This window comes from Pseudophryne corroboree, chromosome 7, assembly GCF_028390025.1.
Source record: "Pseudophryne corroboree isolate aPseCor3 chromosome 7, aPseCor3.hap2, whole genome shotgun sequence".
In the NCBI taxonomy this organism is placed as follows: Eukaryota; Metazoa; Chordata; class Amphibia; order Anura; family Myobatrachidae; genus Pseudophryne; species Pseudophryne corroboree.
The window spans coordinates 166,367,951-166,391,050 of record NC_086450.1 but is presented as its reverse complement, the minus strand read 5'-3'; the positions used below and the strand labels follow the sequence as shown (position 1 = coordinate 166,391,050).

Genomic DNA, 23,100 nt, shown 5'->3' with positions numbered 1-23,100 from the left:
CTCCTGACTGGTCAATGAAAACTCCCCATCTAGAGTCAAGTGTATGGTGGAACAGACGATCACTCTGGTGAAGCTCATGGAGAATTTCAGACTTCTTTCTGTTGCAGGTCCAAGGTTTTGACGGTTCCTGTTCAAAGGCAGGACTAGGACACATATTCCAGCTGCATTATACAGACAGGATTTATTTTATTTCAATGATAAAAAAAAGTTCAGTTTCATATAACGAATTCAGAATAATTTAATTGAAAAGTGTAATAGACGTATTTTTACTATTTGAATGTCTGTAGATAATATGTGTAGGAGTTATTCTGCATGGAGACTTATTTTGTTAGTGGGAACTGCCCTGGTGCTTGTAAGCAGATAAATATGTATAGATTCCAATTTGCCATTGCCCCCTAGTGGCCAAATGATCAAGAAGATTGTTGAATGCTTACTTGGCTTTAAAGTGCTCCTGTGTCTTACAAGAAGAAGAGTCACTTTATCAGCTGAATAAACATTCATAAGTAAGCAAACAACCCATCACCCTAGGCAACATTGATATCACATAAGCACAGGTCTGTTTGTTCCTCTTGCCTTAGTGATATCAGGTCTGCGTGAATTAATAGGCTGTATGGTCATGAATGTTCGTCCAGCTCATAAAATGACTGCCGCATGGCTGCCTCTGTGTCTGAATGATGTTACTGGTTCACAGAGAAATAAAATAGGCTGCATTGTCCTAAATACTGATTCAGCCCCCAATATGGCAGCTTCCACTCTGTGAAGGAAACAGGAACACTTTACAAACAAGTAATAAAATATGGAACTCTGATACATGGGGGCAGCCCTGTATTACAAAGCATGAAGAGTCATTCAAAGCACACAATTCATTATGGTACACAGAAAGCCCCAATGTATGGTCCTGTGTGAGGAACACAAGCCACATGGTTGATTTCGCATTGTGGCAGTTTTGCAAAGATACCAGCCAACAATATTATACCAGCAAATGTTTTTTTTCCAACTTTTTCCACTTGTGCAATAACCATTTGTGCACGGTATCTATGTTTTTATATGTATTTTATTTCCCTGCAGTTTCCACTTATCAAGAACAAGTAACAGGGAAAGCTGTCTGAACTAGTGCATCAACGAACAGTCTGATTAAGAGCACTACACATCTCATTTACAGAAACGGTATAAAAAAAATACAAAAAAGTAAAAAAAAAAAAAAATATATATATATATTAAAAAGAAAAAAATGAATTCACTAACATTAGCAAAAAAGTGTTGGACAGTTAAGAATCAGACGATTTCAGACCCGTTACTTGCCTTGTTGTACAGGAAAACACTCAGCATGTCCCCTCCCACCGACATCAGAGATGGCTCGATAGTAAACATCCAATAGTTATTGCAATGGTATATGATGCAATACAGAACTGGTAAAATCTGTACTTTGGGTGTTAAAGATTTGAAAGCTGATAAAATAAGCAATTTTTGATAAAATGGAAATGGCTGCACAGCTCCGGTGCTGGCTACATCCTTTTCTTTTTTGTTTTCTTTCATAGACTTTGTGTAATTTTACTCTTATAAACTGGAATTATAAATAGAAATATACATTCAAAATATATGGAAAAGTGAGTTTCTACATTAAATTTTGTATGTATCGATCCATCCCTCCCCCTGCACAGTAATAGAAAATACTATTTTGCCTCAACTTCATATCTGACAGTGAAGTGCCACTATTACCAAAAGGTCCATATAGTCAAATTGTGAAACAAAATGAACAAAGTGAAAACTTTACATTTCCTTTAGAAAAAAATTACAAGAAGTTTAATTTCCTAGCTATGAATCTTTAAAGTGGATCCGTCACATCCCCACAGCGGAGGCAGCCGCTCTGTGTTCTCCTGAGACCATTAAGGGTCTTGTGCCTCAGTGTTTTCACTGGTTCCTAGGGCAAATCTAGGCCGAATATTGGTTCAGCCCACAAAATGGCCGCCACCGCTGTGCCCAGGTGACGGGGCACTTTAACTTTCGTTTTAGACACAAAGTTGGATTTATTTGTACAAGATACAAAATGTAAACATGGCAAAATAAATAGCTAAAACAAGTGATGCAGGACCCCATTCCATGCTCATGATCCCATTAAAGATTTGTTTTTATATCCATTCAGTTGCAAATTCAAGTGCAAAAGCATGATGATGAATATGTACTATTCAAGTAACAGAAATAATATGAATGATACAAATAAACTATTTTACAAGGTAGTGATTTTTTCCAATTTTACAAAATGTACATAGAGTATATTGGGAGAATGTCCCATACACTTAATAGTCCATTTAGGTCCATGTTAGCATGCGCTGATCCGCACAGCATTGCAGCTTGCATTTCGGTGGAAAAAGAAATCCTGAAATGTCAGGTCAAGTCTATGTTCTGAAATTATGTCACCTCCATTGCTACTGTTGTGTCTGCAATTCCATTCAAGCCCAACCTTTCTGGTTCGTGGTTTTCTCTGCAACAGAACATAAAACATACAATTACTACAGAGCTCTCAGAGATGCTACATTACTTTGAAGTAATGGGCCACTGCTTACAAGCTAATGACACCAGAGGAAAGACCCTACATAAATAGCTTGCGCATACCAAGACACAGTGTGACGTTCACTTTAACTAAGATAATCTAATAAGGAGCAAGAATGGTTTCAAATTTCTGCCATCCTGTTCTACCTTACTAGAAAGTGTGACAAAGAGCACCCCCTCATAGCCCTAAACACACTAAGAAAATGTAACAGCTACAGTCCAAATTCTCTTATTTTATTGGAATGACATAACACAGGAAAATAAAATGTTAGGTTGTTGCAGGAAACCTAACTAACTAAGAACATGCCTTTTCATCCAAAAATGAGGTGTGATCCAGATCTCCACAAGCACATGATGAAGCATAATGCTTGGTAGGAGCTGCACTACGGAAGTACTGTAATGCTCCCCCAGATTCTGTTTGACAAACAGAAAACCCATGGGCTCTGGCTCAGAAACCAGGCGGCTTATTAGACTCATCACTGACAAATAACAGAACACAATCCGTGGTAAAAAAAATGTTTGGTGGATCATTTTTATTTCCAAACAAAAGTAAAAAAATAAGAACACTCCAAGAACAAAAGATGTATATGTACAGACGACATATCGGTAAAGCATTATAATAGATTCTCTTACTGGCTAATTACACAAATTAAAAAACAATAACAATAAATAGCTGTATTTTAGCTAAGCAGCCATAACGTTTTATAATACATAATACTTTTTTTTTTTTTCTCGTAACCAGAGAGAATGCCACCCAGAACAAAATATTTATGCTAATAGTAACATTATAATACACACCTGGCTATGCTGCTGATGGCACTGCTTGGAGTAACCTTTGGCACTCGGTCCATGCTGGCAGCAACTGTGGCGAGTTTTAAGGCTGTGGGAGATGGCGCAGAAGTCCTTGTATTGATATGCACATTGACAGGTGACACAACACTGACGCTGTTGAGGTGAACGGTGTTCGTTAGGCAGGAATTACTCATAGGAAGGTTCTGGGGGCTACTTGTGCACAATGTTGGGATTAAGTGGTTAGTGGTGGGGTGTCCGACTGTCCGTACAAGCTGAACGGTGGAGATCCCTGGGCTGGATGATAAAGCCATGTTTGTGGAGTACAGCGTTTTAGCAGTCCCTGGAGAACAAAAGAAAATGGTTAGATGCTGACATAATCCACAACTGAAAGAGAAATGATCACGTTAAAACAATGGTCTATAGTTTTGCCAGGTCATTTAAAATGGTTTATTTAAAGTCTGTACAATCAGTTTCAACAGAAGTGTGTCAGTTTGGAAACAGAAACATGCAATTCTACTGTACACAGGTCTGCAAACATATCACGTCTCTTTACTGTGAAGAAACAAAATAACCTACTAGTATTAGGTTTTGTACTTTACAAGAAAATTAATTTAATAAACCAGTCACCAATTACTACAACTCTTGCTTCAGCAGCAAATTTGCACCGCATACCACTGTGCTGCCAAGTGTCTCCACATAATCAGAACACCAAGCAGTTCTTGCTGGTAAATTACTGCACAGACATTCCTGCTTGGGGCACCATCAAACTGAGCTGCTTCAGCACTCCCAAAATCAATTAGGTTCCGAAGATTTTTGGACCACAAAATAATGGGAGCCCATGTGTCGAATAGAGCATACGGATTCTGTTACAAAGCAATTGGCCCAAGTAGAATCTTCTCCTGTGGAAGTAGTGGATGTCTACAAAGTTCTGGTTAAGTAGGGCAGTATACCACTGCCAAACACTATACTCCAAACATTTCTTTCTAGCATTAACCCAGAGATTAACTGTAAAAGGCAAAATCCACCACTATACCAAGAATTCTCTAGAGCACACGCACTCCCTTACCTGGATTGCCGGTATCCCCCTCCCCTGGAACCCTCTCATCAGCAGTGCTGGGATTCATGATTAAATTGTGGTAGGCTACAATACAATGGAATGCCCAATACAAGAATAGGCTGCAATCCGATTCATGTGCGCTTGCCTTCTGGCCGACATTGTGGCCTACTTTCTGGTACCAAGGATCAAAGCTCACCTGCTTCATTAATCATTGCAGTTACTGAGGTGTGTATATAATACCATATTGTTTTACCATGGTAGACCATTTAGACTGTATATACCATACCTGACCGCTCTAATTAATTATTTATACTCTATACATCTAAACATGCACTGTTATATACACAATGAGCTGTACAATTGTATTAACCTTTACTAATCACATTCAGCCCGTCAATTAATTGTTTTTGAGAAACGTAGCAAATATATTTTCTCCATTCTAACCTTACAGACATGACTTACTTACGGCAATAAAATCACAAAAAGGAAAGACGTGAAGCTGGCTGGGGCTATACAAGTAGTATTGTTTCTGTGACCAACACATACCTCCCGGAGGTTGTACAATGCCATTCAGGCTGTGGCCAGTGCTTTGATCCTTGGTTACTTCACTACGGCCTGGAGTAGGTGAATTGACCACGGCAGATGCAGCAAAGTGGGCGCTAGCTGAGTCCAGTGTCTTGGACATGCAGTCAGAGTTTCCAGAGCCCTGGAAAATCAATGTAACAATCATTAAGCAGATATAAAATAAAGAATCTACATTTCTTGCTATACTATAATTCGGGTGCATTAAATCTCATAAAATCTAGGTGGTGCACATGTGGACAATGCATAGATTTTTATTTTAACTAAACCTTAACATAGGCCACAATACACAATAACATTGTAGTTCCAAACCATTTCTATTGTACAATTATATCAGACTTAATACCTTCAGCAGAGGCAGTCACTCTGTGAGCTGACAGAATATTCAACAGAATACAGCCTAAACACTCACTGGGGGAATACATACCTTTTACCGGCGGCCGGGATCATGATCCAGACAGCGGGATCCCAGCCACCAGTACGCTGGCAGCGAGACGATCGCTAGAAAGCCCCTGCGGGCACGCTGCGCTCGCCACAAGATCTATTCTCCCTCTTTGGATGTCGTGTCATTTCACCGCCTGTCGGGATACAGACGACAGCATTGTGACCGCCGGGATCCCAACAGGTGGCCTCGTGATTGCCTCCCCTCACTGGGAACTAGTAACTGAGGAGTGTGGCACTTTGTATCTCATGCCTCAGTAATGCCTATAGCTACCAGTAAAGCAACAGGGTGAATACTGTCACAAGTTTGATGCTTTATGGAGAGACAGATCCATCTGAAGACATGGTGACAACCACAGAAAATCCAGGTAAGAGAAAAGACATCTACGAGTGGTAATTGATAATTACCCGTGTTAGGTAAGAAAAAAAATAAAAATTATTAGGAAAATGTTGATTTATTTTTCAACATAGTCCCCTTTTAGCTCGATACACTTGGCCCAACGATATTCCAACTTTTCAAGCCCTCCAAAAAATAGGATTTGTCGAACTCCATTTTTTCATGTTTGGAAACAGGATGAAGTCACAGGGGGCCAAATCTGGAGAATACGGCGGATGCGGCAGCAATCCGTAGCCCAATTCCACTATGGCGACGTGGGACGAGTGTGTCGGCGCACTGTCGTGGTGGAACAGCACTTTTTTCTTCGCCAATGCATCGTCGTATCTGTCCAATGATTGAGCATAATACTGACCTGTGATCGTTCTTCCGTTTTCCAAATAGTCGGAGATTATGCCTGTCGAATACCAGAAAACGGTGGCCATGACCTTTCTGGCTGATGGAACCATCTTCATCTTCTTTGGTGCACGTTCGCCGGGTGAAGTCCACTATTTTGACTGTTCCTTCATTTATAGCGTGTAGTGATGGATCCATGTTTCATCAACAGTCACGAAACTGCGCAGAAACTCCTTCGGATTGCGCTTAAACAGGTCCAAACACTGCTTCGAAGTGGTCATTCAATTCCGCTTGTTGTCCACAGTGAGCAAACGCGGCACCCATCTTGCCGATAGCTTTGTCATGCCCAAATGTTCATGTATGATATTCTGCACACGTTCAAATGAGATGCCTACGATCTCAACAATCTCTCTGATCTTATCTCACCAGTCTGCCAATACGATATCATGGATTTTGTTGACCATTTCATCCATAGTCACCTCAATTGGGCGACCTGGAGAGCTCTTCATCGAGGATGGATGTACGACCACGCTTGAATTCATTGAACCAATATCTGATGGTTGTCATCGAAGGTGAAAGGTCCCCATAAACGACTTCCAACTTTTCTTTGCTTTCCTCACACGCCTTCCCAGCCAAAAACAAGAATCTAATCACCGATCGGTACTGCACTTTCCCCATACAGATGGGTCCACAGTTATCTTTGCTAGTTTGCTGCGCCTAGGCACACCATGGTTTATTAGCATAAGCCCTTCATCTATTGTTCTCAGCTGCAATACAATACAGAGAACAATACATCAGGGGATTAAATCATTACAGCAGGGGATTAAGTCTGACTGCCCTGACTCAGTTAATCCTATTAAAGGCCAAGATAAAAATGGCTCCATTTGTAGTTAGAAAAAAACTCAAACTTGCTCACTTCCAACAGCTACCAAAACAAAAGTACACAAATAATTTATACAGGTTTGATGTCAGTGGCACCATCTGTCTTCAAAAACGGGTACTTATCAATCACCCCTCGTAAACCCTTAAATTACTTGGTAACAGCAGTGTTGTAACATCCATAAAAACTGTCCCATTACTACACCTTCCGTGCTAGCACTGTACCGTTTGAATCACAGACCAATAGTAGAAACTTAAGAGTTGGCAAAGTACCTGTGTGTTTGGATGTATCTGCTGTGAAGACTGCTGGCACTGCTGCTTCTGTTGGAGCTGAGCCAGCTGTTGTCTTTGCATTTGGACCAACTGCTGCTGATGCGTCTGGAACTGTTCCTCGGTGATTCCCCCTGTGACTGGAAAAGAAACATTACACACAGGTTACTCCCGCATTCTGTAGAGGCTGGGCTGGAGGAAAACAAACTGTAACTTAGAATGTATAAAACTGAAAGGTCAATTTGACAACATAATGTAGGAAATCATTTTAGATGTTGGAAATGGTCAGACAGCTTCATGCCTCAGTGATGTAACTGCTCTCTAATTAACGGAGAGATTACATTCTCATGAACATGGTATCATCCCACAAAATGTCTGTCTGCATTGTGTGCAAGTAAAGTGTTCAAGAGCCAATGAATAGCTCAATAAAAAAAAGCAAGGTAAAAGCTGTACTTAAGTCCTTGTGTACTGTGAGCATAATTGTAAAAAGGAGATTTATGGTAAGAATTACCATTGTTAAATCTCTTTCTGCGAGGTACACTGGATTCCACAGGGAATAACATCAGGGTGTTAGATCTTGATCTGAGGCACCAACTAAAGCTAAAGGCTAAAGCTTTGACTGTTCCCAGGATGCACTGCACCGCCTCCTCTATATCCCCGCCTCCAAGCACTGGAGCTCAGTTTTGTTAACCAGTCCAATGCAGTAGCAGGTAAAAGACACGATAGTAATTAGCCACATTCTCACAGGAGAAGGTACCAGCGGCTAATGACATACAAACCCAAAAGTAGCTAAATGTGTAAGGGTGGGAGCCCTGTGTAATCCAGTATACCTCGCAGAAAGAGATTTAACAATGGTAAGTCTTACCATAAATCTCCTTTTCTGCAGTGGGGTACACTGGTATTCCACAGGAAATAACATCGGGGATGTCCTAAAGCAGTTCCTCATGGGAGGGGACACACGGTAGTGGGCACAAGAACCTGGCGTCCAAAGTAAGCATCCTGGGAGGCGGAAGTATCAAAGGCATGTTCACTGAGGACCACGTCGTTGCCTTGCACAATTGTTCTGCAGACACGCCACGGCGGGCCACCCAAGAAGGTCCAACAGACTGAGTAGAACGGGCCTAGATAGCAGCAGGAGCTGGGAGACCAGCCTGCGCATAAGCTTGTGCAATCACCATTCTAATCCATCTGACCAAAGTTTAATTATTCGCAGGCCAGCCACGCTTGTGAAAAACAAAAAGGACAAAGAGAATCAGATCTCCGAAGAGAGGCGGTTCTCTTCACATAGATACGGAGAGCCCATAATAGACCGAAAGACCGCTCTTTGGAGGACAAACCAGGAGAGATAAAGGCCGAAACCACAATCTCTTGGTTAAGGTGGAAAGACACCACCTTAGGTAGATAACAAGGGCGAGTTCTAAGAACCACACGGTCACGGTGGAAAATCAGAAAGGGTGACCGACAGGATAAGGCACCCAAGTCTGAAACCCGTCGAGCAGAGGCAATAGCCATCAAAAGTAAGACCTTAAGCGTAAGCCATTTAAGGTCCACAGACTCAAGAGGTTCAAATGGAGACTCTTGTAGGGCATTCAGAACGACGGACAAATCCCAAGGAGCCACAGGAGGTACATAGGGAGGCTGAATCCGTAAAACACCCTGAGTGAAAGTATGAATGTCAGGCAGAGACGCAATTTTTCTCTGACACCACGCCGACGAGGCTGAAATATGAACCTTGAGGGAGGCCAGACGAAGGCCTAAGTCCAGGTCCTGTTGCAGAAAAGCCAAAAGTTTGGAGGTACTGAACTTGTATGCATCATAACTCTTAGCCGCACACCAGTTGAAGTAAGAATTCCAGACTCCGAGTCGAAGCTGGTTTACGGTCTTTCAACATAGTTTGAATTACCGCCTCAGAAAATCCTTTGCCCCTCAGGAGTGAAGCTTCAAGAGCCACGCCGTCAAAGCCAGTCGGGCCAGATCCTGGTAGACACAAGGGCCCTGAACGAGGAGGTCTCGGTGTTGTGGAAGTAGAAGAGGACGCTCTATCGAGAGACCCTGCAGGTCTGAGAACCAATGTTGTCTGGGCCACGCTGGAGCGATTATAAGTAGTATTCCACCTTCTTGCTTGAACTTCCTTATAACCCTGGGCAGGAGTGACACCAGAGGGAACACGTACGGCAGCCGAAAGTTCCACGGAATTGCCAGTGCGTCCACGAACGCTGCTTGATGATCCCTTGTCCTTGCTCCGAAGACCGGAGCCTTGTGATTGTGTCGAGACGCTATCAGGTCTACATCTGGTAGGCCCCACTTGTCCACTAGGAGTTGAAGGACTTCCGGATGAGGACTCCACTCTCCGGCGTGTACGTCCTGACGACTGAGGAAGACCGCTTCCCAGTTGAGGATCCCCGGAATGAACACTGCCGATATGGCTGGCAGATGGCGTTCCGCCCATTGACAAATCTTTGACACTTCCAACAATACCATGCGGCTTCGAGTGTCGCCTTGATGATTTATGTATGTCACCGTGGCGGCACTGTCCAACTGTACTTGAACAGGCCTGTTCTGTACCAGAGGAAGCGCAAGCTTCAGAGCATTGAACACTGCCCACAACTCCAGAATATTTATCGGGAGGAGAGATTCCTCCCTGGTCCACCGACCCTAAAGAGAGTGTTGCTCCAACCCCGCGCCCCAACCCCACAGACTGGCATCCGTCGTTAGCTGGAGATCCAGAAGGGACGACCCCTGCTCAATTGTTGCTCCTGTAGCCACCAGCTCCGTGACAGACAAACCTCCGGAGTCAAGGAGATCATGTGAGATCTGATCTGGTGAGGCAGGCCATCCCACTGGGAAAGGATTAACCTCTGCAGAGGGCGGGAATGAAATGGAGCGTACTCCACCATGTCGAAAACCGACACCATAAGGCCTAGTACTTGCATCGCCGAGTGTATCGACACTCTTGGGAGAGAGAAGAAGCATTGTATCTTGTCCTGGCGTTTCAGGACCTTATCTGGAGACAAGAACAAATGTTGGTTGTGTGTATCCAGGAATGCCCCTAGGTGCACCATGTTCTGAGCAGGGACCGGCGAGGATTTCTTCCAATTGATGAGCCATCCGTGGCTCGTCAGTTCTAGATGACGGATGAGAACCTCTGGGGAGTTCGCCAGGACCAGCAAGTCGTCCAGATACGGCAGGATCCTGATGACTTGATGACGGAGAATGGCAGTCATGACTGCCATGACATTGGTGAAGACCCGAGGAGCTGTGGTCAGTACAAAAGGCAAGGCTTGAAATAGATAATGTAGGTTCCCAATAGCAAACCACAGATACCGCTGATGCGACATGGCAATAGGTATGTGCAGGTAAGTATCCTGTATGTCCAGGGATACCATATAGTCTCCGGGCTCCAAAGCCAGAACAATAGAGCGAAGAGTTTCCATCCGGAATTTGGATACCGTCACAAATTTATTCAAAGACTTGAGGTTGAGAATGGGCCGGGAGGTTCCATTCGGCTTCGGAACTTAGAACAGCGTTGAATAGTACCCCCTACCCCTCTGAGCCAGAGGCACCGGCACTATCACTCCTATGTCCAGGAGGGATTGTACCACTAAAAGCAAAAACTCTACATTTGATGTATCCGAAGGGATAATTGTCGAGCAAAACTGGTGAGGGGGACGTGTCTTGAAAGAGATGGTGTATCCGTGAGTGATGACTTCCCTCACCCAGGCGTCTGAAGTGGTCTGTAACCATACCTGGGCGAACCGCAGAAGTTGGCCTCCCACCCTGGGGTTCCCCAGGGGGAGGCCCGCCCCGTCATGCAGCAGGCTTGTCTGGTTTGGAAGAAGGCTGATGGGCAGCCCAAGAATGTTTAGGTTTGGGCTTAGAGGTTTTGGAAGTGCGAGCCTGTTTCGGGTACGCCGGACCCTTTGCTTTACTTGGAGGTCGATACGAACGAAAGGAGGTACTATTAGCCTTCGGAGCCGAAGGATTAGTACTTGGCAGACATGCAATCTTAGCAGATGCTAAGTCAGCAACAATCTCTTATTCAAATCTTCCTCAAATAGTATGTCTCCCTTAAAAAGGATCACCTCCAAGGTCTTTTTAGAGTCCAGGTCCACAGACCAGGACCGCAACCACAGAATCCGGCGAGCCAGAAAGGACGTAGTAGACAACTTGGCCGCCAGGACACCTGCATCAGATGCCGCCTCCTGAATAAAATGGGAGGCTGTAATAATATATGAAAGACATTGTCTAGCATTATCAGGAAAATCCAACGGTAGTTCCGCTTCAACTTCCTGAATCCAGGCTTCAATAGCTTTTGCCGCCCAAGAAGCTGCAATAGTGGGCCTATGCACAGCTCCTGCAAGAGTGAACACCGGCATCAGAGGCCGCTTCCTGAATGTAATGAGAGGCTGTGGTAATTATATGAAAGACACTGTCTGGCATTATCAGAAAAATTCAGTAGGTAGCTCTGGAACAACAGCTTGAACCCAGGCTTCAATACCTTTTGCAGCCCAAGAAGCTGCTATAGTGGGCCTGTGTATGGCAACTGCAAGAGTGTAAATAGACTTCAAGCAACCTTCCACACACTTATCCGTCAGTTCCTTCAGAGAGGTGACGGTAGTGACAGGCAGAGTAGAAGACACCACAAGACGAGCTACATGTGAGTCCACTGGTGGTGGCGTTTCCCAAATTTTACTTAACTCTGCAGTGAGGGGACAACGAGCTAGCATCTTTTTAGACAGGGAGAATTTCTTTCCTGGAGACTCCCAGAATTACGGACGTAGGTCAACTAAATGGTCAGAATGTGGCAAAACTAATTTAGTAACCTTCTAAATTATTACTGAATTACCTTCTGACGTTTGAATTTATCAGGTTCTTAGACATATCTGGAGGGACAGTTTCGTCATCAATCTGAAGAATCAGTTTGATAGCCTCCAATAGGTCAGGAACATCAACCTGCGTTGTAGATTCCTCATCAGAAGCATCTGCATCAGTGTCTGATGGATCAGTATATACCCCATCTTCATCGGATGAAGTATCCGAAACATGAGTGGATTGTGAGGAAGAAATGGCCCACTTAGATGACCCTTTGGTCCTAGGAGGGCGAGGGTTAGGCTTTTGGGTAACCAAAGACTGATTTAACTGCTGTAACTGAGTCGACAGAGCATCCGCCCATGGCGGATTTACGACAGGGACAATATACGATTGTAATGGCACAGGAGGTCCCACAGGGAGCGCTAGTCTCGTTACTAGCGTAGTCAGTAAATTAGAAAAAGCAGCCCAAGGTGGGTCTTGGTGTGCCAACGGTGCTGCAGACTGAGGGGTACAGAACCCCTGGTACCTGAACCCTCAGCTGGAATATTTTCCTCAGATAAATCCGTGGCATCAGCACTGCATAACGCAGGATCAGCCACGGTTCTCCCGCCCTGTGTAGCAGACATTATTTGAAAACGTAGCCTTAGGGCGTACTAGTACAATATAGCCAGACACAGCACCTGACAAAAACTCCCTGTGGAGTGTGACTGCAAATGCAGAACACAAACAGAGGATTAAAGTGGTATATGGTGACTGAAATACACAGAGAAAAATACAAACTAGTATATCCTTTGAAACACTATATATATATATATATATATATATATATATATATATATATATATATATATATATATATATAGGACACTGATGCACTTAACCCCCTTCAGGGTACAGAATATAGGGATAGCAATATGTGTGAGATACACGGAATAGGAACCACACAGCAGCTGTAGGCACACACAGTCACATGTACAATGCAGAAATCATTACACATAACAATAAAACTGCACTGGACTAGTAATACTACATAAAACTATGTATGTATACAGATATAACAATACACAGTAAACACTGGATGTATATCACAGAATTCTTGTACTAAATATTACTGTAGTTATGCACTTGTTCTTAACGAACACTGTCTAAACGACATGTAGAATACTTAAGTGTCCTGTAAATGCACAGCGCTGATGAGGCAGGCGGCTTTACAGAGACAGTGCCCAGCAGTCCCAGAATCAGTGCAGCTCTGTGTAATGGCGCCCAAACGCTGACAGGGAGTGAGGGAGAGATGCAGCTCCAGGGCGGGAACATCTGCTGTAGATGGCGCCTGGGGCTACGGGTCAGAGCCTTATCCCCTCTGCTGGACTTCACCACCGGGTACTATGGAGCCTGTAAGAAACGGATTTTAGTAAATCCGACCTATGCTCCTTTCCCTGGTGGATATAGTGGGGTCCCTGCACGGCCACAGTGTCCACGCCAGTGGTGCAATCCGTCTCCAGAGACCGCGTCCCGGATTGCTTTTTCAGTGGGTCCCGCCTGGGGGACACTCTTACCTCCTCCCTATCGTGCGGCCACGCGTTCCCGGAGAGCAGCGGCGGTGTGTGTGTGTGTGCCTGAAAAGACTGGAGCACCTCCGCTGTAAGTATCCGGCAACCAGGGGGCAGGAGTATACAGCGCCGCTGGGAAAGGTGAGGGAGCCGCAGCAGAATATGTCACTATGACATATAAGATTAAGTGACTATGCCGCGGCCCTTGAAGTTTTCTGTCTTCTCAGAAAAGCTCTTTTCTGGGCTGCCTAATGCAGCCCTCCCTGTTAGCTGCCTGCACTGCAGGCACCAACTTATAAACTAAGCTCCAGTGCTTGGAGGCGGGGATATAGAGGAGGCAGTGCAGGGCATCCTGGGAACAGTCAAAGCTTTAGCCTGTTGGTGCCTCAGATCAAGATCCAACTCTACACCCTGTTGTTATTCCCTGTGGAATACCAGTGTACCCCGCTGCAGAAAAATAAGAATTTACTTACCGATAATTCTATTTCTCGTAGTCCGTAGTGGATGCTGGGAACTCCGTAAGGACCATGGGGGGATTAGCGGCTCCGCAGGAGACTGGGCACAAAAAGAAAGCTTTAGGACTACCTGGTGTGCACTGGCTCCTCCCCCTATGACCCTCCTCCAAGCCTCAGTTAGGATACTGTGCCCGGACGAGCGTACACAATAAGGAAGGATTTTGAATCCCGGGTAAGACTCATACCAGCCACACCAATCACACCGTACAACTTGTGATATGAAACCCAGTTAACAGCATGATAACAGAGGAGCCTCTGAATAGATGGCTCACAACAAGAACCCGATTAGTTAACAATAACTATGTACAAGTATTGCAGACAATCCGCACTTGGGATGGGCGCCCAGCATCCACTACGGACTACGAGAAATAGAATTATCGGTAAGTAAATTCTTATTTTCTCTGACGTCCTAGTGGATGCTGGGAACTCCGTAAGGACCATGGGGATTATACCAAAGCTCCCAAACGGGCGGGAGAGTGCGGATGACTCTGCAGCACCGAATGAGAGAACTCCAGGTCCTTCTCAGCCAGGGTATCAAATTCATAGAATTTTGCAAACGTGTTTGCCCCTGACCAAGTAGCAGCTCGGCAAAGTTGTAAAGCCGAGACCCCTCGGGCAGCCGCCCAAGATGAGCCCACCTTCCTTGTAGAATGGGCTTTTATTGATTTAGGCTGCGGTAACCCTACCGCAGAATGCGCCAGCAGAATAGTGCTACAAATCCAGCGCGCAATAGACTGCTTAGAAGTAGGAGCACCCAGCTTGTTGGGTGCCATCAGGATAAACAGCGAGTCAGTTTTCCTGACTCCAGCCGTCCTGGAAAAATAAAATTTTCAGGGCCCTGACTACGTCCAGCAACTTGGAATCCTCCAAGTCCCTAGTAGCCGCAGGCACCACAATAGGTTGGTTCAAGTGAAAACCTGGGACCACCTTCGGGAGAAACTGAGGACGAGTCCTCAACTCTGCCCTATCCATATAGAAAATCAGATAAGGGCTTTTACATGACAAAGCCGCCAATTCTGACACACGCCTGGCCAAGGCCAAGGCCAACAGCATGACCACTTTCCACGCGAGATACTTTAGCTCCATGGTTTTAAGTGGCTCAACCAATGCGACTTTAGGAAATCCAACACCACGTTGAGATCCAAAAAGTGCCACAGGAGGCACAAAAGGAGGATGTAGTACTCCTTTAACCAAAGTCTGAACTTCAGGCAGTGAAGCCAGTTCTTTCTGGAAGAAAATCGACAGAGCCGAAATCTGGACCTTGATGGACCCCAATTTGAGGCCCAAACGTCACCCCTGCTTGCAGGAAGTGCAGGAATCGACATAGTTGAAATTCCTCCGTCGGGCCTTCATGGCCTCCCACCAAGCAACAAATTTTCGCCAAACGCGGCGATAATGTCTTGCGGTGACATCCTTCCTGGCTATGATCAGGGTAGGGATGACTTCCTTCGGAATACCCTTTTCCTTTAGGATCCGGTGTTCTACCGCCATGCCGTCAAACGCAGCCGCGGTAAGTCTTGGAACAGACAGGGTCCCTGCTGCAGCAGGTCTTGTCTGAGTGGCAGAGGCCCAGGGTCCTCTGCCAGCATCTCTTGAAGTTCCGGGTACCAAGCTCTCCGGGTACCAATCCGGAACCCCGAGTATGGTTTTCACTCCTCGCCTTCTTATTATTCTCAGTACCTTGGGTATGAGAGGTAGAAGAGGAGACACATAAGCCGACTGGTACACCCACGGTGTCACTAGAGCGTCCCCAGCGATCGCCTGAGGGTCCCTTGACCTGGCGCAATAACTTTTCAACTTCTTGTTGAGGCGGGACGCCATCATGTCCACCCGTGGTCATTCCCAACGGTTTACCCGCATTTGGAAAACTTCTGATGAAGTCCCCATTCTCCTGGGTGTAGGTCGCCCATTGGAGAATCCTTGTGGCTTCTGCCATCGCCATCCTGCTTCTTGTGCCGCCCTGTCTGTTTACATGGGCGACCGCCGTGATGTCGTCTGATTGGATCAGTACCGGCTGGTTCTGAAGCAGGGGCCTTGCTTGGCTTAGGGCATTGTAAATGGCCCTTAGCTGCAGAATATTTATGTGAAGCGAAATCTCCTTGGAAATTTCTTCCCTGTGTGACTGCACCCCAGCCCCGAAGGCTGGCATCCGTGGTCACCAGGACCCAGTCCTGTATTCCGAATCTGCGGCCCTCTAGTAAATGAGCCCTCCGCAGCCACCACAGCAGCGACACCCTGCTTCTTGCTGACAGGGTTATCCGCTGTTGTATCTGTAGATGGGACCCGGACCATTAGTCCCACAGGTCCCACTGGAACGTCCTTGCGTGGAGTCTTCCGAATGAATTATGCTTCGTACGAAGCTACCATTTTTCCCAGGACTCGTGTGCATTGATGTACCGACACCTGTCCTGGTTTTAGGATGTCTCTGACTAGAGATGACAACTCCTCGGCTTTTTCCACTGGAAGAAACACTCTTTTCTGGTCTGCGTTCAGAAACATTCCCAGGACCAGAAGACGTGTCGTCGGACCAGCTGTGACTTTGGAATATTGAGAATCCAGTCGTGCTGTTGTAGCACTTCCCGAGAGAGTGCTACCCCCACTACCAACTGTTCTTTGGATCTCGCCTTTATCAGGAGATCGTCCAAGTACGGGATAATAAAAACTTCCTTCTTGCGAAGGAGTATCATCACTTCGGCCATTACCTAGGTAAAGACCTTCGGTGCCGTGGACAACTCCAACGGCCGCGTCTGGAACTGATAGTGACAGTCCTGTACCACATATCTGAGGTACCCCTGGTGAGGAGGGTAAATGGGGACATGCAGGTGCGCATCCTTGATGTCCAGGGAGACCCTGTAATCCCCCTCGTCCAGGCTCGTAATAACCGCCCTGAGCGATCCCATCTTGAACTTGAATCTTCTGATATAAAAGTCCAAGTATTTTAATTTCAAGATGGGTCTCACCGAACCGTTTCGGTACCACAACCACTGTGGAATAGTAACCCCTTCCTTGCTGAAGGAGGGGCACCTTTACAATCACTTGTTGTGATTATAGTGTTGAATATCCACCAACACCGTCTCCCTGGCAGAGGGAGGTGCCGGTAAGGCAGATTTTAGGAAACGGCGGGGGGAAGAACGTCTCTAACTCCAGCCTGTGCCCCTGAGATACTACTTGAAGGACCCAGGGATCCATGTGAGAAAGCCCACTGTCCGCTGAAATATCTGAGACGGGCCCCCACCGTACCCGGGTCCGCCTGAGCAGCCCCAGCACCATGCTATGGACCTACCGGACGCAGGGAGGACTTCTGCTCTTGTTGCCAAGTCCATAACCCCCGTCTGGCGGCAATGGACCTAGCGCTTATTTTTGATGCCAGCCGGCAAATATCCCTCTGTGCATCACGCATGTATAAGACCACGTCTTTTATATGCTCTATTTTCAGCAAAATATTGTCCCTATCCATAGTTATCTTCCGACAGGGAATCTGACCACGCAGCGGGAGCACTGCACATCCATGCCGAAGCAACGGCTGGTCGCAATATGATGCCCTAGTGTGTGACTATATCTTATAGGGTAACCTCCTGCTTTCTATCAGCAGGTTCCTTCAGGGCGGCCGTATCCGGAGACGGTAGTGCCACCTTTTCTGATTAGCGTGTAAGCGCTGTATCTACCCTATGGGGTGTTTCCCCGCGTGACCTATCCTCTGGCGGGAAAGGGTACGCTGCCAAGAACTGTTTTAGAAATTATCAATTTCTTACCGGGGGAAGACCACTCTTCCTCACACACCTCATTTAATTTCTCAGATGCAGGAAAAACTACTAATAGTTTTCTCTCACCAAACACAATACCCTTTTATGTGGTACCTGGGGTATAATCATAAATGTGTAATACATTTTTCATTGCCTCAAACCTGTAACGGGTGGACCTATTGGGAGGGTACACCAGTTTCATCGATGTCGACACTGGAGTCAGTATCCGTGTCGACATCTGTGTCTGTTATCTGAGGTAGCGGGCGATTTTAGAGCCCCCCATGACATTTGAGACGCTGGAACAGGCACAAGCTGAGTAGCCGGCTGTTCTGTGTCGTCGACCTTTTATGTAAGGAGTTGACACTTTCACGTAATAACATATTTACAGGCATTCGCTCCGCCTCCACCTCATTATCCTCCACATACCTGTCGACACAGCCGTACCGACACACAGCACACACACAGGGAATGCTCTGATAGAGGACAGGACCCCACAAAGCCCTTTGGGGAGACAGAGGGAGAGTATGCCAGCACACACCAGGGCGCTATATATCACAGGGATAGCACCTATAAAAAAGTGTTTTCCCTTATAGCTGCATATATTGTATACTGCGCCTAAATTGTGCCCCCCCTCTCTTTTTAACCCTTTCTGTAGTGTATTAACTGCAGGGGAGAGCCAGGGAGCTTCCCTCCAACGGAGCTGTGAGGGAAAAATGGCGCCAGTGTGCTGAAGGAGATAGCTCCGCCCCTTTTTCGCGGATTTTTCTCCCGCATTTTTATGGATTCTGGGAGGGGTTAATGTACATCCATATAGCCCTGGGGGTTATATGTGATGTATTTTTGCCAGCCAAGGTGTTAATATTGCTGCTCAGGGCGCCCCCCCCCAGCGCCCTGCACCCATCAGTGACCGCAGTGTGAGGTGTGCATGAGGAGCAATGGCGCACAGCTGCAGTGCTGTGCGCTACCTTGATGAAGACTGATGTCTTCTGCCGCCGATTTTCCGGACCTCTTCTTGCTTTTGGCTCTGTAAGGGGGGCGGCGGCGCGGCTCTGGGACCGGACTCCGAGGCTGGGCCTGTGTTCGATCCCTCTGGAGCTAATGGTGTCCAGTAGCCTAAGAAGCCCAAGCTGGCTGCAAGCAGGCAGGTTCGCTTCTTCTCCCCTTAGTCCCTCGATGCAGTGAGCCTGTTGCCAGCAGGTCTCACTGAAAATAAAAAACCTAAAACTAACTTTCCTAAGAAGCTCAGGAGAGCCCCCTAGATTGCACCCTGCTCGGTCGGGCACAAAAATCTAACTGAGGCTTGGAGGAGGGTCATAGGGGGAGGAGCCAGTGCACACCAGGTAGTCCTAAAGCTTTCTTTTTGTGCCCAGTCTCCTGCGGAGCCGCTAATCCACCCATGGTCCATACGGAGTTCCCAGCATCCACTAGGACGTCAGAGAAATGGGATTTTTGGATTTAAATTATTTTCTTGTAGTCCATTGGGGGACGCTTCACAAAGGGTACAGAGGCGCATATAGGAGCATGGACACTTTAATAAAATAAATAAAATAAATGAGGACTCCCCCTCTATATTTAATAACCTAGTAACATAGTTAATGAGGTAGAAAAGAGGCAAAATGCCCATCGTGTTCAATCTGTATTAAGTTGAGTTCATTATAATGTCCCTGCTGAAGTAATGTTTTATGTCTAGTTAACAACTATAAATCCTGTTCTTCCCAGATTATCAATGTCAATATTTTAAATGCTATAGCCTTGGATATCTTTTTTTAGTCAGAAATGTATCCAATCTGTTTTTAAATGCATTTACAGAGTCCGCCATTACCACCTTCTCTGGTAGGGAATTCCAAATTCTTATTGCCCTAACAGTGAAGAACCCTTCCCTAGCCAAAGAGCACGCAAGGAAAGGTTTGGTAGCAGGGGCAATGTTTTTTTGAGAAAAGAGTGCAGAACAGAAACAGCTGATTTAATTCTCAATGTACACAGTCCTGTAAAAAGCCTTTAAAACTATGGCTAGAGTAGCAGTACGATAAACCATTCCATGCCTTGCCCTTATGGAGGTGTCACTGAAACAGTCTGCACTCCCAATCCGCAGGCTGCAGCGAGTGGGAAAAGTTGCGGTTAGAGTCCCTGCCAGTGAATAGATGCCATTAATCAGCACAGTCTCCTAGTGTATCCTAGTAGCATCACATTATAACGAAGTCGCATTCCCTCAAAAAAAAAAAAAAGCAACCCAATGCTAGCAGTGTTGCACGTGGACTAGCGGCTCACTCATGGCAGACATCTCAATTTGCATTGTGTGTTGGACTTAGATGTATGAGAACACATCTGTACGATGTGTACAATATATGGCTTAGTGTGTACCCAGCTTCACATTTACTTAGGTACCACAAAAAATAAAAAAATAACGAAAAGAAGTTATCACGCAGTGTATATAGAGGGGGAGGAGCTGAGACTGCATTTAATAAAAAAAAAAGTAAACTTCCCTACCTTCAACACTAACATCTATACCCCATTGTTCCAGTATATCTATTGGGTGCCAGAGAACAGAGTTAAACAGAAGGTTCCGGTATGAATGGTCGACCATGTTATGGTCGACAGTCATTAGGTCGACCACTATTGGTCGACATTGACATGGTTGACGTGGACACATGGCCGACACATGAAAATGGTCGACACATGAAAGGTCAACACATGAAAAGGTCGACATGAGTTTAAAAAAAAAAATGTGTCGTTTTTTATGTGAAGTGACTGGGGCATGGTGCCTTCGCTCCGCTACCGCTTCGCTCGGCACAGATTACCGTTCCAATCGTAGTCTACGTGGATCGTAAAGTATGGAAAAGTTCCCCAAAAGAAAAAAAAGTTAAAAAACTCATGTCGACCTTTTCATGTGTCGACCTTTCATGTGTCGACCATGTCAATGTCGACCAATAGTGGTCGACCTAATGACTGTCAACCATAACATGGTCGACCATGTGAACGGATACCAAACAGAATATGTGGTCACTATCTCTGTGCAAACATACAAACTGTAAAAACGATCTTCCCAAAATATTAAACACTAACAAATCGATATACTCAATCACTTGTCACGTTTCTTTGAACCAGTTAGAGGAGCATTTTTCTAGATTCCAGTGATGACTTCAAACTTACTCACAATGTGATGAAAATGCAATTTTAACCAAAAGTAATTAAGAGTTAGAAGTCTTTAGGGCAGATTCATATAGCCACAAGCTGCTGTCGGCAGCTCACGTTGTGCATTCTTCCACCCTTCATGGGATGCAATCAGAATCCGCCTGTTACTGTGCACAAGCAGCCAGGCCCAGGTAGGAAAGCAATAAAAAGCAAACCAGATATAAAAAAAAAAAAAAAGGGATCTCTCCCAGCTTTCCACAATGTGCTGCCTCCCACATGCACCATCATTTTCCTGATATGTATGATGGATATTAAGAGTTGCTGAGACACAGCTCAGCCCTAATCACTCTTGCCCTTGCTCTGGTGATTAATGTACTACAGTATAACAATATTCCGTCATGGACAAAAACAAACAAACAAAAAAAATAAGAATTTACTTACCGATAATTCTATTTCTCGTAGTCCGTAGTGGATGCTGGGAACTCCGTAAGGACCATGGGGAATAGCGGCTCCCCAGGAGACTGGGCACAAAAGTAAAGCTTTAGGACTACCTGGTGTGCACTGGCTCCTCCCCCTATGACCCTCCTCCAAGCCTCAGTTAGGATACTGTGCCCGGACGAGCGTACACAATAAGGAAGGATTTATGAATCCCGGGTAAGACTCATACCAGCCACACCAATCACACCGTACAACTTGTGATCTGAACCCAGTTAACAGCATGATAACAGAGGAGCCTCTGGATAGATGGCTCACAACAATAACCCGATTTAGTTAACAATAACTATGTACAAGTATTGCAGACAATCCGCACTTGGGATGGGCGCCCAGCATCCACTACGGACTACGAGAAATAGAATTATCGGTAAGTAAATTCTTATTTTCTCTGACGTCCTAGTGGATGCTGGGAACTCCGTAAGGACCATGGGGATTATACCAAAGCTCCCAAACGGGCGGGAGAGTGCGGATGACTCTGCAGCACCGAATGAGAGAACTCCAGGTCCTCCTCAGCCAGGGTATCAAATTTGTAGAATTTAGCAAACGTGTTTTCCCCTGACCAAGTAGCTGCTCTGCAAAGTTGTAAAGCCGAGACCCCTCAGGCAGCCGCCAAAGATGAGCCCACCTTCCTTGTGGAATGGGCTTTTACAGATTTTGGCTGTGGCAGGCCTGCCACAGAATGTGCAAGCTGAATTGTATTACAAATCCAACGAGCAATAGTCTGCTTAGAAGCAGGAGCACCCAGCTTGTTGGGTGCATACAGGATAAACAGCGAGTCAGATTTTCTGACTCCAGCCGTCCTGGAAACATATATTTTCAAGGCCCTGACTACGTCCAACAACTTGGAGTCCTCCAAGTCACTAGTAGCCGCAGGTACCACAATAGGTTGGTTCAGATGAAACACTGAAATCACCTTAGGGAGAAAATGAGGACGAGTCCTCAATTCCGCCCTGTCTGAATGGAAGATCAGATAAGGGCTTTTACAGGATAAAGCCCGCCAATTCTGACACGCGCCTGGCCGAGGCCAGGGCCAACAACATGACCACTTTCCATGTGAGATATTTTAACTCCACAGATTCAAGTGGTTCAACCCAATGTGACTTTAGGAACCCCAAAACTACATTGAGATCCCAAGGTGCCACTGGAGGCACAAAAGGAGGCTGTATATGCAGTACCCCTTTTACAAACGTCTGAACTTCAGGAACTGAAGCTAGTTCTTTCTGGAAGAAAATTGACAGGGCCGAAATTTGAACCTTAATGGACCCCAATTTTAGGCCCATAGAGACTCCTGTTTACAGGAAATGCAGGAATCGACCTAGTTGAAATTCCTCCATCGGGCCTTACTGGCCTCGCACCACGCAACATATTTTCGCCAAATGCGGTGATAATGCTTTGCGGTTACATCCTTCCTGGCTTGATCAGGGTAGGGATGACTTCATCCGGAATGCCTTTTTCCTTCAGGATCCGGCGTTCAACCGCCCTGCCGTCAAACGCAGCCGCGGTAAGTCTTGGAATAGACAGGGTCCTTGCTGGAGCAGGTCCCTTCTTAGAG

General features: G+C 45.7%; 1 protein-coding gene across 1 annotated transcript in view; it reads right to left on the bottom strand.

Moving 5' to 3' along the window:
* Window positions 1-213: 213 nt before the first annotated feature.
* Window positions 214-23,100, bottom strand: part of EPC2 (enhancer of polycomb homolog 2) — a 257,740-nt gene continuing 234,853 nt past the window's right edge. The window contains exons 11-14 of the mRNA XM_063933750.1: window positions 7,305-7,441; window positions 4,946-5,105; window positions 3,349-3,682; window positions 214-2,482 (exon numbers count right to left, since the gene is read on the bottom strand). Of these exons, the coding sequence (XP_063789820.1) occupies window positions 2,410-2,482; window positions 3,349-3,682; window positions 4,946-5,105; window positions 7,305-7,441 (704 nt within the window). The 3' untranslated portion in view covers window positions 214-2,409. The remainder of the gene's footprint in view (window positions 2,483-3,348; window positions 3,683-4,945; window positions 5,106-7,304; window positions 7,442-23,100) is intronic.